The 16,468-nt window shown below is 56.8% G+C and overlaps 1 protein-coding gene across 1 annotated transcript in view; it reads right to left on the reverse strand.

Moving 5' to 3' along the window:
* Positions 1 to 16,468, reverse strand: part of SGIP1 (SH3GL interacting endocytic adaptor 1) — a 50,449-nt gene that overhangs the window by 9,754 nt on the left and 24,227 nt on the right. Inside the window, exons 8-18 of the mRNA XM_041421543.1 lie at positions 15,705 to 15,716; positions 15,198 to 15,209; positions 14,260 to 14,284; positions 13,878 to 13,929; positions 13,001 to 13,086; positions 11,086 to 11,178; positions 10,170 to 10,244; positions 7,816 to 8,256; positions 5,093 to 5,214; positions 4,256 to 4,382; positions 1,087 to 1,146 (exon numbers count right to left, since the gene is read on the reverse strand). Coding sequence (XP_041277477.1) covers positions 1,087 to 1,146; positions 4,256 to 4,382; positions 5,093 to 5,214; positions 7,816 to 8,256; positions 10,170 to 10,244; positions 11,086 to 11,178; positions 13,001 to 13,086; positions 13,878 to 13,929; positions 14,260 to 14,284; positions 15,198 to 15,209; positions 15,705 to 15,716 — 1,105 coding nt within the window. The remainder of the gene's footprint in view (positions 1 to 1,086; positions 1,147 to 4,255; positions 4,383 to 5,092; positions 5,215 to 7,815; positions 8,257 to 10,169; positions 10,245 to 11,085; positions 11,179 to 13,000; positions 13,087 to 13,877; positions 13,930 to 14,259; positions 14,285 to 15,197; positions 15,210 to 15,704; positions 15,717 to 16,468) is intronic.

The following is a 16,468-nucleotide window of genomic DNA, read 5'->3' on the forward strand; positions in this document are numbered from 1 at the left end:
GAAAGGAAGGACCCAAGCCCCCGTCACCACCCTGATCCCTGCCTTCTGCTGCTGCTCAGCCAGCGCGGTCACCAGGATGGGTTCACTCCATGATCCCAAGCAGCCCATGCCAGGCAGGGCCATCCTGGGCCACTCCCAGCCAGGCAGTGCCACCCCAGGCCCCTCCTTTGCAGGAGGGGACACTTTGGGAATCCCACATGGAGCCATCCCCCAGCTCTGCCTGCAGGCACCGCAGCAGCTCCCAGGCTCCTTGGGATCTGCGGCAATCCCTCCCTGCTGCAGGCAAACCCCTGCTTCTCCTTCTGCTGTTGAAAGGAAAATGCTGGCTCCGTGCCTGCGGGACGAAGCTGCCCCCAAAGCCTGGGGCGTTGTCCTCTCTGGGATGTGACACTGCTCGGAGAAGGTGCCATCGGCCCCAAACCGAGGTGTTCCCCTGCCTGCATCCTCCCCAACGCCCCTCATCCACGAGGGACCCCAAAACCTCCCGCGCCTCCAGCCGAGCACCCCAGCAGCACAACCTGGCACAGCCCGGGCGGTGCTGGCAGTGCCAGCGCATTCCCGGAGCCCTTCCTGCCGAAAACCGGGCCGGGAGGAGGGGAGGAGGCCGCGGACGCGGCTGCGGGGGGTTTGAATTCGAATTCACCGGCCCCAGCCCGCTCCGGGGGCGAGGGGGAGAGCGGACACAAGCCCTGGTGGCAGGGTCAGCTTCCTCGGCAGCGCAAGCGGCTCCGCTCCCTGGTTTTCACCTCCGTCCGGGAATATTCGGAATGCTCCTTTGGGCTTTTGGTTTGCTTGGGTCGGATTTTTTTTTTCTTTTTTTTCTTTCTTTTTTTTTTTTTTGAAAATGCAATCAACAAGGGGAAAACAAAAAAAAAGAGATCAGAGAGACAAATGGTACAAATCAAATCAAATCAAAACGATTCCGGCCGGACTGGCGATGTCATCTAAGCAGCCATAGCATTCCGCACGGGAAGCTGGGCTGGATGGAGCCCGGGAAGCTGCACTGGATGGAGCCTCGGAAGGGAACCCCGGGAGCGAGAGAGCGAGGGGAGCGAGTGGTTACCGGCTGTGCTTTGCACTACTTACCTTCGAAAGTCAAATAAAACTTTCCTCTGTCAAACCAAACGAGGGAAGGCTGTTCATTCTCTGTATGGCCAGGAGTTGAAGCGGGATGGGAAAGGTTAAGGAGAGGGAGAGAGAAGGACACAGTGTGAGTCACAGAGCAGGTCATTAGTGTCGCTACGGGGAGGGGGCGAGGCGCTGCAGGGCGGTCACACGTGCAGGGACAGGGGCGTGACACCCGGCCGCTGGCTCGGGGGACAGAAAGCGGGAAGCAAAGCTATGGAAGCCCAGATGGAAGAGTCGTTCTGCCCGCTGGGTGAGCGGTTTGCAGGGGTGCTCTGGCTTTTTTTTGTGGCCACGGTAGAAGAGGTTTGTCGGCTCGTGCGCTCCGGGTTCCGCCTGCGCGGAGCGGGGCCGGCGCTCCTCAGCATTCCCGGCGGGATGCTGCTCCGCATGCCACCCCGCAGTGACACTCAGGGACAGTGACACGTGGCTGTTTGCTCTCGCATCTCAGGACACGACACTTGCAGAGAACCGGACACACGCACACAGAGCAGCGGATCCTAGCTGGAGCCTTCCCTTCCCATCACAGCCAGCTCCCTGCGCTCCCGCCGCCTCCAAAGGCGCCACGCTGGAATAACTCGGGATGTGAGGGCGGGACGGGGGGGATGGGGCCAACAGCTTTTGGAGCTGCTAAATGAACCTTTCGGAATTCGGGAGGTGCCAACCTTCCACCTCCAAGTCCTTTGACTCACTGAGAAACTGTCATGCAAGGTGCTGCGAGCGGTGGGCGCCGCTCCAAAGGCGGAATTCTCGGAAAACTCCCTGCTAGTACAGTACCTGCCGGCGTTTCACTGCGCCCTTCAAACGCGGGCAGTTTGTCAATAAAAGCATCATCCTCTGATAACACAAGCAGAAGAAACGCAAAGGAAGGAAAGAAAGAAAAAAAGAAGAAAAAAAAAAAAAGAACACAAAAAGAATGAAAACACGGATCCCAAGTGAAACCAAGCAGCGCACTTGTATCAACGCAGAGACAGAAATGACGGAGGGGCACCGACACGGGAACCACAGAGCTCCTTGCTGTGCCAGGAATTGTCCAGACTGACATGCAGCCAACGAGGAAAGCACACCAGAACAGCACGGAGGACACGGGGATGGAACAGCCCTGCCCCTGCTCCCGGACAAACTCCGTGGGACTTTGCCACAGGGCACGGGAGATGGGGAAAGTGGTGGAGCCAGACTCCAGCCCCAGCTGGATTGGGGTGTCCCAGCCCCCCAGAACCTGCAGCAGTCCCTGATCCCAGACCTGCCCATCCCTGCACACCTCCCAGGCCAGCTTGTCTTCTTTTGGGAATTGTCCCTCCTCTGCTGTGGGTTTTCCTGGATGCTCACCCAGCACCAGTGCCCACCCTGGCCTTGGTGGGGTCAAGGAGATGCTTTCCCAACGCAGACCCCAAACCCTGTCTGTCTCTGTCTGTGCCCCATCCAGCTTTTCCCAAGGTTTAGCTTGGATGCCAGCAGAAAAAGTTCTTCCCCAAGAGGGTGCTGGCACTGCCCAGGCTCCCCAGGGAATGGTCCCAGCCCCGAGGCTGCCAGAGCTCCAGGAGGGTTTGGACAGCGCTGCCAGGGATGCCCAGGGTGGGATTGTTGGGGTCTGGGCAAGGCAGGAGATGGATCAATGATCCCTGTGGGTCCTTTCTCACTCAGCATTATCTATGCATGGAGCTGGAAGTGCAACACCTACAAAATCTGGGATGCTCCTCCTGCTGCCCTGTTTGGAGTTCCCTGGTCAGGGGTGACCCCAGAGCCCTGATTTTCGCTCTGCTCCAGGAAAGCTCCCTGCAGGGTGTGGGACCCCAGCTTCTCCCCCCAGCCCAGCAACCTCATCCCCTCTCCTCAGCACGGGGAGGTCACTAAATCATCAAACAGCAGCTTTTGATCCCAAAAATATGAGAGGAAAAAAGCAGTCCAAACAGAGAGCCTGAGGGAGCTGGGGTGGCAGAGCTCAGCTCGCTCCCGTCGCCCTTCCCAGCCTCCCGCAGCCCCTGGGACTGTCCCTGTCCTCAGCCTGGCTGTCCCCTCCCCTAACGCCGTGTCCCTGTGGCCACCGTGCCCTCAGGCACTGCTGAGGCCGCTGCCGGTGGCACAGGGGACACTCAGGGCTCGCTGTCCTGGTGACATCTTTTCCAGCAAGGCGCTGTGACAGTGACCAACAGGCGGAACAGGCACGAGCACCTACAACACCTGTGAGGTGACAACGGGACGGAGACGCAGTCGAGACTCCAGCAAAGCCACGGGGAGGGCTCGGTGCCACCGGCACCGCGGGGACAGCGCTGTCACCAGCACCTGCCGGCCACCGGGCGGGACTGGTGGCAGTGCCACCGCTCCCCGCGGTGACAAACGCTGCAGCCAGCGCGGTGGCCGAGCGCACGGGAACTCCCGCCAGGCAGGGTTTTCCAGAGGGTTGGGAAGAAAAGACAAAGGAGGGGGGTGATCCTGGAGGAGATGGAGCCGCAGGAAGCGAGGGGCTGGCAGCCAGGGATGGAGGAGGAGGAGGAGAGCCGGCAGCAGGGACAGAGGGGACAGGAGGGGACAGAGGGGATGGAGGGGGAGGCGTGGGGGGACCCCACGCCTGGAGCTGGGAGCTGCCAGCCAGACTCGATTCCCATTCCTCATCTCAGCCCCGGGGTTTTGGCAAACCCCACTCTTCCCAGGACGGAAACTGCAGTGTTTGGTTCTGCCCTAGGATGTGCCAAGTGGCTGGAAAGAGCCACTTGCTTTTCCACAGACCCCTTTTCTGTTACTGCTTTAAGGGCAAGTGTGAATTTAAGACATTCCAAGAGATTTAATATCCCTGGATCCCAAGGTCTGGCTTCCAGCCCCACTCCCCTCCAGGCACAAGCATCCCCTGCAAAAAAAAAAGCTTATTTTGCCCCAATTTACATCCCAGAACCACATTTTCTGTTACAATTCCCTTGACTTTCACCAAACATCCATTTCCCACATTTGGAAAAACTTCCCTCGCAGCATCACCCTCCTAATCCGTCACCCCCCTCAAATCCCTTTTAGCATTTAAAACCCCGATGGAAACTAACGAATCCGACCCCAAAAAGTGACCTAGTGGATGAAAAGGCATCAGGAATTTTTGGAGGGCTAGGAAAGGTGAAAGAACAGCAGTGCTGTGTGTGTTTACCAACGGTGGGAGTGGTGGCTGCACTCAGGGAATTGGTGGAAGATATGGAAGAAGTACTTTCAGCACGGGCTAAAGGTGCTATCGGAGGAGGGCTGGAGGAGTGGATGGGAGGGCTAAAAGGCCTGGACTGGAGAGAAACATAAAACAACACAAAGTTAAAGAAAATCCAAACAGAAACATTTGCATCACACAAATAAAATTTTGCCTGGACCCTCCTGACTGCTCTTGCCGGTGCCCCAGAGGAAAAATTGGAATGACTTGAGTTGTTTTAGTACCAATGGCATTTTAGCTTGGAGCTGGGCAAACTGATTATCCCCACCACTGTGGGGGTGGGTGTTGAGATTCCACCCATCCACACCCAGGGTGGGAACTCCAGGGGCCGTGGGATGGATGGAATGGGCTGGGCATTGGGAAAGGAGCAGTGCCCACCAGGTGCCAGCTCCCCAGGCCCTTAGGGAGCCTTTGGGGTTCATTTTCCACCCTCAGCATCAACCCCAAAGCCCTCACACCTTACCTGGAGCAGCCTGGGGTGGCACACAGTGCAGCCCTGAGCTGGCACCCCTCCTGGGAGGCTGGAACTGCTCTGTCCCCCAACCCTTCCCACCCCAGCCCATTCCCTGCCCTTGCCCTGACTGAGCACCCTGGTTGGCATCACCAGACTGGCAGAGCAGAGGTGGCACAGCCCTTCCCACGGGGAATCCACCAACCCTGGAAGAGCCCAGCCCACCCCGGTGACCGCGGGTGGCTCGCCCCTCTCCGCTGTCCCATTCCGGACTGGGAACGCCACCCTCCACCCCTGGCACAGCCCTGCCGTGCCCCCAGCCCCTCCCCACGTACCACATCGCTGACGGGGGGCTTGCCCGGGGGCAGCTTGGGCCGGGACGGGGGTCGGGGCGGCGGCGGCGGGGGGGTGCCACACGTGGCCAGCGGCGTTCCGGGGCGAGCCGGGGACGAGGAACCTGCAAGAAACGGAGCCGTGAGTGCCCGCAGGCTCTGCCCCCGCTGCTGCCCGGCCCAGGGCTCCCCGTGATGGTGGCACAGCCAGCAGCTGTGCATGGAACGTGCCAGGAGCGCTGGTGCCCGTGGATTTCCAGCAGGGGCTGCTCAATGCCCGCTTTCCTCTGCAAAATCGGAGTCTTACAGCTTTCCCAAAAAATAGGGGCAGGAGGGGATGGGGTGATGGATGAAATACTGCTCCAGGGCTGGCACAAGTGGGAGTTTGGGATCCTCATAGCAGGGCAAAGCTTTGGCCCAGCAAAGCAGGGTGGAAGAAGAAGGTTCTGGGATTTGCTGGGAGCACAACGCAGCTCCCAACCCTCTGGAAGAGGCTCCCGAAGAAGGGAGCTGAGCTCAGGGCTCACACAGAGCCTGCTGCAGAGGGGGAGCTTGTGACCAAATGGGAATTGCAACAGGTGCCTCAGGGAGATCCTGGAGCCTGCTTTGCTCCACACACAGGAATTCCTTCCAGGAGAAGCCCAGCAAGAACTGGAGCTGTACAGAGCGGGCACCAGGACAGGAAGGGCAGCAGGAATGGGAGGGAACTCAGAGCTCAGTGCCAGGACAGCTGAGCCAGTGTTTGCCACAGCTTCCATGGAGCTCAGCAGCTCCATCACAAAGACTGATAAGTGAATAGTTCTCCCACTTGCAAGACAATAATTTCCTGAGTTCTTTGGGTGATAGCTCAGGTTAAGTAAAGATCAAAGTTGGATTTATAGAAACAAGAAGAGGTGAAGGAGAGCAGGCTCAGACAGAGAGGGCCTGGCATAAAGGGAGTAAATTCCAGTCATTCCTTTGCACAACTCCAAAATTCAATCCACTTTTATTTCAAAGCCTAATTTGGGAACCAAAGTTTGAATTTTTCATTCTTTATCCCAAGAAAAGCCTGAGAAAATAGGAAATACTGAGGGAAAATAACCTTGCAGGACTGAGTGTCAGGAGGGTTCTGTGGCCACCAGGTAGCCAAAGCCTGGCCAGATGGTGGCTTCCATGCAGGGAATGGATATTTCCTACACCAGAAACTGGCAGCGTGTGAAAACCAGCATGGAATCAGAAATCTGCTGGAATGCTGGCCTTGGAGTGGGGTGGTGGAAGGGGGTTGGAACAAGACAAGCTTTGAGATCCCTTCCAACCCAGCCCTTCCATCCTGACTCTGCAGAGCCTTGGTGACACCCACGGGCTGTGAAGGCAGGAGAAGATCCTGGGGTGGCTCTGCTCCCAGCACCCAAAAACCAGCCTTGGAAAGATGGGAGAGGTGGGACAGGCGTTGGGTCTGTGCTGCACACCCTGCTGCAGCTTTTGGAGGATTTGCAGCATTTCTGTGTGGCTGTGTCCACACTTCCATTTCCCAGCTTGCTGCCCGGAATGAGACAGGAGAAATTCCTGGAGCAGGGATGTGGATCTTCTGGGACAGGCTTCTCCATCCATCCACCCTGGCACTTCATCCTGTGCTCAGCTGGGAGCGGGCTGGAGAGCAGTGCAGGATGGATCCTGCTGTTTCCTGCTCCTGGAAGCTCCTGGAGAAGTTCCAGCTCCTGCTGGACGCCTCAGCCCCCACAGGGACCCCGGCCACCCCCCGAGCCAGCACAGAAAAGCCACCAGCACTGAAGCAAAGCCACACCTGCAGCACCAGCCATCCACCCTGGCACTTCTCCATCCTGTGCTCAGCTGGGAGCGGGCTGGAGAGCAGTGCAGGATGGATCCTGCTGTTTCCTGCTCCTGGAAGCTCCTGGAGAAGTTCCAGCTCCTGCTGGACGCCTCAGCCCCCACAGGGACCCCGACCACCCCCCGAGCCAGCACAGAAAAGCCACCAGCACTGAAGCAAAGCCACACCTGCAGCACCAGCCACACTCAGGGCACCCTCCTGGAGGTGACAAATCCCGGGGGCAGTGACACAAATTCCGAGCTCCCATCAGGAGGGTGGCAGGGGTCACAGAGCTGGGGGGCTGCACACCCACCCCACCACCGGTGCAGGTTTCTCAAGGCTGTGATTGCCCCAAAAATCACCTTTGGTGGATGCAGGGTGGGAGCACAGGGCGGAGCTGGGCTCAGGCCCTGAAAGAACAGGCTCAGGCTGCAGCTCCTCAAGCAGGGAGTGAGAGTAAGCCGAGCCTCCCCGCTCGTTTGCCTTAATGAACATTTATAATTAATCAGCTGAAGGCAGGCAGAGCCAGCAGCTTCTCCCGGGGGAGAGGTTCACCCCGGAACGCATCTCCCCATCCACACCCAGAGGCAGGAAGAGCCGAGCACCCTTCCCACCTGGGAATTACCGGGATGAGAGGCTGCGATCCAAACAAACACCCCAACCCCGCATCTGAGGCTCGCTCAGACCATTTACCTGAACCATTTCCATCCCCACGGAGAACACAACCACAGCAACACCAACACCAACAACAAGCCCGTGCCCGGTTTGGGGTGGGAAGGAGCATCGGGAAAGGCTCCCAGCGCCAGGGAAGGACACGGGAGGCGCAGGACACAGGCTGGCAGCGGGGCACGGCGGGACACAGCCAGGCGGGAGGGTCACCACGGCCACACGGCAGCACACCCGAGCTCACAGCACGTACCGCTGGTGCTTCCCGTGCCCGGTCCGGGGGACGAGACCACGGCGCGGTAGGTGGGCGGCGGAGGGGGCGGCGGGGTGCCCCTTTGGCCCGGCCCAAAATCTTTGGGAGAGGCGACGGGCTCGGCGGAATCATCCTTAAGGTGGGGCTGCTCGGGAAGCTTCTTGGGAGCGTCTTCCAGCTGCAGCGGCGAGGGCAGCGGGCGGGGAGGCTCGGCCGGAGCGCTGGCCGGGCTGCCCGCGGCCGCCGGCGGCGACGCCGCTTTCTCCCGGGGCGACAACTCCGGAGGCGCGTTTTCCGGGGATTGGTCGGAAAAATTGACCCACTTGTCTTCCGCGGTGGCAGCAGCAGATTTGGGGGACGGCACGGGGCCAAAAATGCTGTCCAAGTCATTGATGGACGGGAGTTTGTCCCGTTTGGGCTCTGCTGCTGCCTGGTCCCCTCCTGTGGTCAGAGGAGGTTTATTTTACACCGGGCGTTAAGCGAGGGCTGCGCTACTCTCTACGGGCTCTACTTCTACGGGAGAGGCTCTAAAATCGCCTTTTCTCATCTATATTTATATAATTCATGGGCAAGAACGTTTCCACCACAGCCAGGTGTGACATGGAATGAATCCCGCGGGATCCAAAGGCCGGAGGAGGGAGCATGCACCACGAGCCAGCACTCACAGCCAAGAATCCCAAATTCCCCCCGAATTCACAGCCTTTTCTGTCCTCTAAACCACACCACGTCCTTATCAGCAACTCTGATTTATCAGCAGGTACCAAAGGTGTGCACTCAGCACTCTGGCACTCCCCACTCTCTCTCTATATATATTTATAAACACTCAGGTATAAATACATATATTTAGACATGCTGGTTGGTTGCTGCTGGAGTCTGGGCATGCAGCACAGGATGCACACAGGGAGTGTATTCCAGCCACAGGGAATGCAGTCCAGCCACAAGCAGGAACAGGTCAGGATTTCAGGGCACAGATGGGGATTTCAGGGCTCTGCTCGCTGAGCCACCATACACCAACATTCCCACCTGACTCCAGAACCACCACAGATCCATCAGCCAAGCATTTCACATCCAGGGAAAGGAGATCATGACAATAAATGCCCTCTGGGATGCTTGTGGCAGCATCACCCCATCCCTGCTCTGTTTTGGGCATCTACATTTAGGGAGGGGGGGATAAAACAGGGATTTGCTGAACCAGACAGAACCAGACCTCAGCCACTTGCTTCACAAATACACAAGGCACAGCCCAGCAAATGATGGAGCATTTGCTGCTGGGAATGGATGGATGGATGGACATGGACACCCTGCCAGCCTGGAAAATGGGGATTTGGGAGCACAGATGAGATGGGGATGGGCAGAGCAGGGGGCTCCTCGTGGCACAGGGGTTTCACCCCGAGGGGCTCTGGCTGGCCCCATGCAGTGCCCTCTGCCCTCCCTGCTCAGATCCTGCTTTCCCACCAGCCAGCACCATGAATTATATGCTTGGAAGCACCTGATGTCCTCTGGCTGCATCCAACACATTTCCATCCCTGCCCTCGGGCTGTCCCTCATTCCCAGCACCATTTCCCTTCCCCGCCCCTGGCTGCAGGATCAGGGGGGCTTTTCCCACCTCTCAGCAGGGATTTGGGGGCAGGGAGTGCAGGAGCAGCTCCTGCCACAGGCAGACCCTGCACACCTCTGGTTTCCTCAGCACAGGCAGGAGCAGGGCTCTGGAACTGGGAATATATCCCAGCTTTCAGCAGGACATTGAGGCTAATCCTGCACTGCATTCCCAGAGCGACTGATCCAAAGGCAGGGATGGTGTACAGAACACGAATTTCACTGGGGTGAGACCGACTTGGGAGGCAAAAACATCTTTGTGCTGCTTCTACTGCAGCACCCACTGAGACACCACAGGGCTGGGGCTGCCCCTGGATCCCTGGCAGTGCCCAGGGCCAGGCTGGACACCGGGGCTGGAGCAGCTGGGACGGTGGCAGGTGGGAACTGGATAGGACAGGAACCCCTCCCAACCCAGCCCAGTCCGGAATTCTCTGAATTCCGAGGGCAGAGGATGCACAGGGACCAAATCCGTGCCCAAAACACAGCCACGGGGACGTGTCCCCCCAGAGCTGGGAGGGGACGTGTCACCCCCAGAGCTGGGGAGGGGACATGTCACCCCCAGAGCTGGGGAGGGGACATGTCACCCCCAGAGCTGGGGATGGGACATGTCACCCCAGAGCCACCCCAGGGCTGGGGATGGCCCCGTCCCATCCCCAGAGCCACCCCCGAGCCAGGACTGTCCCTGTCCCCTCCCCGGTGTCCCCCCCGAGCCGGGGCTGTCCCCGTCCCCCCGGTGTCCCCCCAGCAGCCGTTGTTACCGATGGCCGGGGGCAGGGGGGAGCCGGTGCGCGGCGGCGTGGCCGGGATGTTCTTCGGGGGGAGCGGCGGAGGGGCTGAAACAGAGCACAGGGAGGGGAAAGTTCAGCTGGAGAGCAGCAGGAGGCGCGGCACGTCCCATGGGATGTCACAAGGGATCGCTGGCCAAAGGGGACAAGGCAGGGATGAGCTCCCAGCCCGGCCTTGGGCACTGCCAGGGGTCCAGCAGCAGCCACAGCTGCTCTGGGAGCTCATCCCATCCCTCACAAGGAGGAATTCTTCCCAATATCCCATTAATTCCTTCCCAATACCCCATCCCTCCCTGCCCTCTGGCAGTGGGAAGCCGTTTCTGTTGGGTTTGATGGAATTTCCCCCCTTTTTTCCATCTCAGGCTGTTTCAACGCCCTCAATTAGCATTTTAATTAAACCTGGATCCTCCGAGGCTCGGAGCTGCCTCCGCCTTTCTCCCGTGCCCATCCCACGTGGATCCAGGATGTGGATCCGGGATCGGGAATGCTGGGGCTAATTAACAGCGGCTAATTAACCAGCTGTGCTTTACAGGGGCATTTCTGCAGAGGAAATGGCTCTGCAGCTGCCCCGGGCAGAGGGAAAGCTGCAATAAAAATCCGGGACTGGGCTGTGCTGCTCTCCCTGAGGTTATCCTGGAAAAACCGGTGCTTCCAACTTTTCCAGCCAAGTAACCTCGGCGTGAAGGTGCAGGATCAGGATCCATCCCATCCCTTGATCCCTTATCAATCCCACTCCCTCCTACACCCCACAGTGCTGTCACCCAAGCCAAACAAAGGGGAAAAAACCCCTTTAATTTAAAATATCGTGGGGCTGCACAGCCTGGATGAGGACAGCTCAAATCTTTGACCTGATTTCTGGACATATTAATTTATTTTCATGGTCACTTACTTCCAGTTGGAAAAGGTCTTGGAAGTTTTGGGGACTCTACATTTGTGTTGATGGGCTGGACTGACCCCCATATCTCAGGCTGGTCCAGAGGAGCTGAAAAATCAAAAATAAACACTTGAAAGCAATGAAAAACCCAAATATTTTCTTCCCATCACCCAAACACAGTGATGAGACACTGAGGCTCTGGGAAAAGAGGGCCCAGACAGTGAGAGAAACCTCATTAATTAAGGACAGGGGGTTCTGTAATGGTGGATAATTAAAATCTTGTCTGATTTTGAAGCAGGACGTGCAATTAGTTTGACACTTATGCTGTTTGACAAACAAAACAATGCCAGGGATGGATTTGGAGGCTTATTATGGGAAGGAAAACATTGTACTGATGGCCAAAATGGTCTGGAATTTTAGGATATGCAAACAAAAAAACCCATCAGGTAGTAAAATGAAAATATAATTGTATTCCCAGAGAATAAAGGGGGAGGAAAAAATATATTTTTTTTTGTATACAATTTAGATTTCTTGGCGTTTTTGTGCAGAGAACTGCTTGCAAACATTGTCTTGATTAAAAGAATTAACTGGAGGCATTAATGACAGGACATAACGAGGCTATGAGGGCAGTGGCCCTCCAGGAGGAGGAGGAGGAAGAGGAGAAGATCTCTGGGAAGAACCGGCTCCAGAGCATAGATGGGGCTGGCTTTGGGGAAAACAAGCCTTGCAAGGCTCTTGTGCTTTGGGAAAGCTGGGAAAAAACAGCTTTGGAATGAAGCAAAGTGTCTCTGTGTTAAAGGAAGGAAAAATGACATTTTTGAGTTGGCATTTCCTAGGCATGGAGGGGTGCAAGGCTTGACCAACAGCTGCCTCCAGAATCCTGGATGGAGTTAAACCCCCCTGCTCCAGGGTGAAGGGTTGACTGGAAAATGCTGAGTTTTGATATTCTTGAGCTGCTCCCTGTCAGGATCTCTCCCAGACCTCATAATTAGCTAATTGACTTAAGCACTTGCTCTGTTTCCACCCAGCCTGAATTAATCCCGGACGTGGCCACCCGTCCTTCAACCCCTGCCTGGGCTCCCTTCTCCAGCAGGAGGGCTGGGAACCTGGGAATCCGGGAATTGTCCAGCTTGGAAAAGCCCTCAGAGCCCATGGAACTGCCAGTTCCACTCCTGATCTTGTCCCCAAGTGCCACATCCACACAGCTCTGAAATCCCTCCAGGAATGGGGACTCTACCAAGGGTAGAGAACCTTCTCTCAAGGCTGGAGAACCTTCCCATGTCCCTGCCAGGAGATGCCACCATGGCCTGAAGCCACCATGGCCCCAAAGTCACTCACCAGGTCCCCAAAGACACCCACCATGGCCCAAAGCCACCGTGGCTCCAAAGTTGCCATGGCCCCACAGTCACCCTGTTGCTAAACTCACTCACCAGGCCCCCAAATTCACCCACCATGGTCTGAAGTCACCATGGCCCCAAAGCTTGACTGTCACAGCCCCAAACTCACCCTGTCACTAAACTCACCCACCATGGCCCCAGATTCACTCACCAAGGCCCCAAACTCACCCACCCCAGCCCCGAGCTCACCAGGTCCCCAAACTCCCCTGCCCCGGCCCCAAATTCACTTGCCACGCTCCAAACTCGCTCGCCCCAGTCCTAAACTCACTTGCCATGCCCGAATTGCCCTCACCCCAGCCCCAAAGTCATTTGCCATGCCCCAAATTTCCCAGGTCCCCAAACTGCTTCGCCCCAGCCCCAAACTCACCCGCCATGGCCCCAAAGTCACCTGCCATGCCCCAAATGCCCTCGCCCCAGCCCCAAAGCGATTTGCTGTGCCCCAAACTGACTCACCCTGCCCCAAACTCACTTGCCATGCCCCAAACTGACTCACTCTGCCCCAAACTCACTCGCCATGCCCCAAACTGACTCACCCTCCAGCTTGTGCTCCTCGAAGGCTGACTCCAGCGGGGGCCCGAAGAGCGGGGCCAGCGCCGCCGGATCCTCCGCGGGTTTCTTGCTGTGGGGAGAGAGGAGCACAGCAGCCGTGAGGGGCACGTTTGTGCTCTGACCCCGTCTTTGAGGCAAACACAAACATCTTCAAGGACTTTTCTTTACCCCAGGCCAAAGAGGAGCTGGCCAAACACGGGGTTCCAGGTGGGAAAAAGGGAAAAAGGAGTGTGGCAGCACCACAGTGCCAACCTTGCGGTGCCACAGCAGCTGCTGGGACACTGAGTTGCTTTAGGGTTGGTCAAAACGTCATGGAAAAGGATTAAAAAAAGTAAATACTTGGGGTCTGAACCATGCTCTGCTACAACACACCTTGAGTTGACCCCTGGAGCTGCACAAGGCACATTCCCAGGGAGATTTGGCTTTATTCCATAAAAACGTGCATGTTTGCTGTCCTAAATCAATACGTCCCCCACAGCTTGGCCAGCTCTTTATGGATCAGGCTCAAGGCGGCTTCCAGCAGGGAATGTCCTTGGAGCTTTTGGTGGAGAGCAGGGATGGACGCTGAGCATCCGAACCACCACCATCCCCTCAGTCCTGCCAAAAACCTGGAATGTTTTTGGTTGGAAAGACCTCAAAGCCACCCAGTGCCACCCCTGCCATGGCAGGGACACCTCCCACTGTCCCTGGTGCTCCAGCCCCAGTGTCCAGCCTGGCCTTGGGCACTGCCAGGGATCCAGGGGCAGCCCCAGCTGCTCTGGGAATTCCATTCCTCCCCCTCCCAGGGAACAATCCCTTCCCAAAGCCCCAGTGGGATGAGGAGCCCGAGCCTGGGTGATGCCAGGAGGGCTCTGCACTCACCTGGCGGGGTCTGGCGTGGGTGTGGAGCGCCGGGGCCGCGTGATCTCCTCACCTGGGACAGGACACACGTGGATGAGAGTCATTCCCACTCCACAGCATCCCCCTGGTGTCCCACCCACCCTGCTGTGCAGGGCTCCTGGCAGGAAAAATCTGCTTTTAATTCTGATTTATTTCTGTACAGAGCTAAATCAGGGAGCTGCACTGCTACGGGTGTCCCAAGGATGTCCCCCACTCCTTCTCCAGGAAGGACTTTTGGGAACCACCTGCTCTGCCAGCACCACTTTAAATCAAATTTAAGTCACTCCTTTTCCCACCCCCACTCCCCAAACCCCTCCAGCAGGTGCAGTGAGTGCCGTTTTCACAGGCTGCAGGAGATACTTACTGGATAAATTCCTTTTAATCGTCCCCTGGAAGGAGAAACACAGGGATAAGTGGGGTGCACAAGGACAGGGGTGGGTGGCACTTGTCACCCCAGGAGCAAAGCAGCCCAGCAGAGGTGGCAGGAGCTGTCTGAGGGGACATTTCCTGCAGGTGCCTGAACTCCAGGGACCAGAAAACCCTGCAGAAAATTCCTGAGCCACACAAAACCACGGCTGGCAGCTCTGCTGTCCCGAGTGCCACGGCCACAGGACTGTAAATCCCTCTGGGAATGGGCACTCTCCACTGCCATGGCCAGCTGTGCCAATGGCTCGTGGGGCAAAAGCCAAACCCTCCCCACCACGGGAGCAGGGACACCCCAGAACCAGAGTGGGACCTCAGGGATTCCCATCACTCAGGGCTGTCACTGCCATATTTTCTGGAAAAATCCCTTCGCCAGGATTTCTCTCCTGGGAAGATGAGAAACCTCAGAGAAAAAGGAAAGCAATATTATCTCCTTTGCTTCTCCTGTGTTTTGCTGCTTTGGAATGAGGTTTGGAGGTGGGTTCATTGGTTTCGTGTGAGTTGTTTTCACTCACTGGCCAATCACAACCAAGCTGTGTCGAGACCCTGGAGAGGCTCACAAGTTTAATTATTATCTTTTTAGCATTCTGTCTGTATCCTTTCTGTATTCTTTAGTATAGTACAGCATTCTTTAATATAATATAGATCATAAAATAACAAATTAGCCTTCAAAGATCATGGAGCCAGATTCCTTCCTTCCTTCCTCTGGGAACCCAGAAAATACAAGACAGGGCCCCTTTGTGTTATTGAGGTCCCACCCACCACCACTGGGGTGACACAGGGGCTGTGTGACACCACTGGCAGCTGTCCCCAAGCCCTGTGCCCACCCCAGGCAGGACCCCCATGACCCCATTCCCATTCCCAGGAGCGGGCTCTTACCGGGCTGCGCCGCTGCGGTCAGCGAGAGGGGAGAGAAGAGACACCTGGTCAGAGAGTGACACGTCAGCACCCCAAGGTCCCCAGCTGCCACCACACCTCGTGGGTCACCCTGGCACAGCCCCCCAGGGGAACCCAAGTCCTGGGAAATGGGGGGATTTCCCCCCTGGAAGCTGAGTTCTCTTGGAGAAACCCCAGTGGCACCACGGGTGGGTTTCCTGCCTTCTCCTTTTGGATGTGCCCCAACCCAGGTAAATCCAAGGCCTTACACACCTGGTCCAAGTTCTTGGACCCAAACTACACCCCCAAAGCACGCTCAGAGCCAAGCCCAGCTCTATTTTTACACATCCTATTTTAAAATGCTCTAAGTCAGCGATAAAGGAAATTAAACTTCATTCTAGAAGGGCAGGATTTGTTATTTGCTTTTGGCATTTCAGCTCTAGAGACAAGACAAGAGCACACACAAAGCTGGGTTAAAATATTCCAGGAGATAAAAATTGCATTTCTTACCGGACTTTTCCTCTAAAAGAAGGCAGAGAGAAAACAAAAAGAAGGAATGAGAAGGTGAGGGATTTTTTATAAAGGAATCAAAGATTTGTGTCAGGTTAAAGACAACAAAGCAGAGGGACAGGAGTGCTCCAGCTTCACCCTCACGTGGGAGAGGGAGAATTTGGAAATGGAAAAATTGTGTCTGAGCCATTTTAGGAGAAGAATTCCATTGTTTTATCATGACAGGCCCTGCTAGCTATTCCCAGTCTGCTTCATTCCCAGTTAAGGCAGCAGAATTCCCAGTCCAGAGGGCTGGGAGTGACAGTGACTGCAGACACAGCACCTGGCACAGGTGCCCAGAGCAGCTGTGGCTGCCCCTGGATCCCTGGCAGTGCCCAGGGCCAGCATGGAGCAGCCTGGGATAGGGGGAGGTGTCCCTGCCCATGGAATGGGATGGGATTTTGGGTCTCTCCCAGTCCAATCCATGGGATTTATAATCTCCCTCCCAACAGGGATGCGGATCCAGAGCAGGGCTTTGTGCCTGGTTTGGGAGAGAAGACAAGCCCAGGACAAGGGCAGGGAGCTGGCAGGGAATTCTGGAATTCCTGTGGGTGCCAGGTTCCTGCAGGCAGCTCCTGCCCGGGGCTCTGGTGCTTTCCTGGCCCGTGCCAGGATCCAGCTCCAGTGCCCAGCCCATCTGCTCCCTTGGCTGCTGGCTTTGGGATCCTCCTGCCAGCCTGGCAGGGGTTTTCCCTGAGCACATTCCATGGGAGGCTCTGGCTCCA

The sequence above is a fragment of the Onychostruthus taczanowskii genome, unplaced genomic scaffold, assembly GCF_017590055.1.
Source record: "Onychostruthus taczanowskii isolate IOZ18803 unplaced genomic scaffold, ASM1759005v1 scaffold7, whole genome shotgun sequence".
NCBI lineage: Eukaryota > Metazoa > Chordata > Aves > Passeriformes > Passeridae > Onychostruthus > Onychostruthus taczanowskii.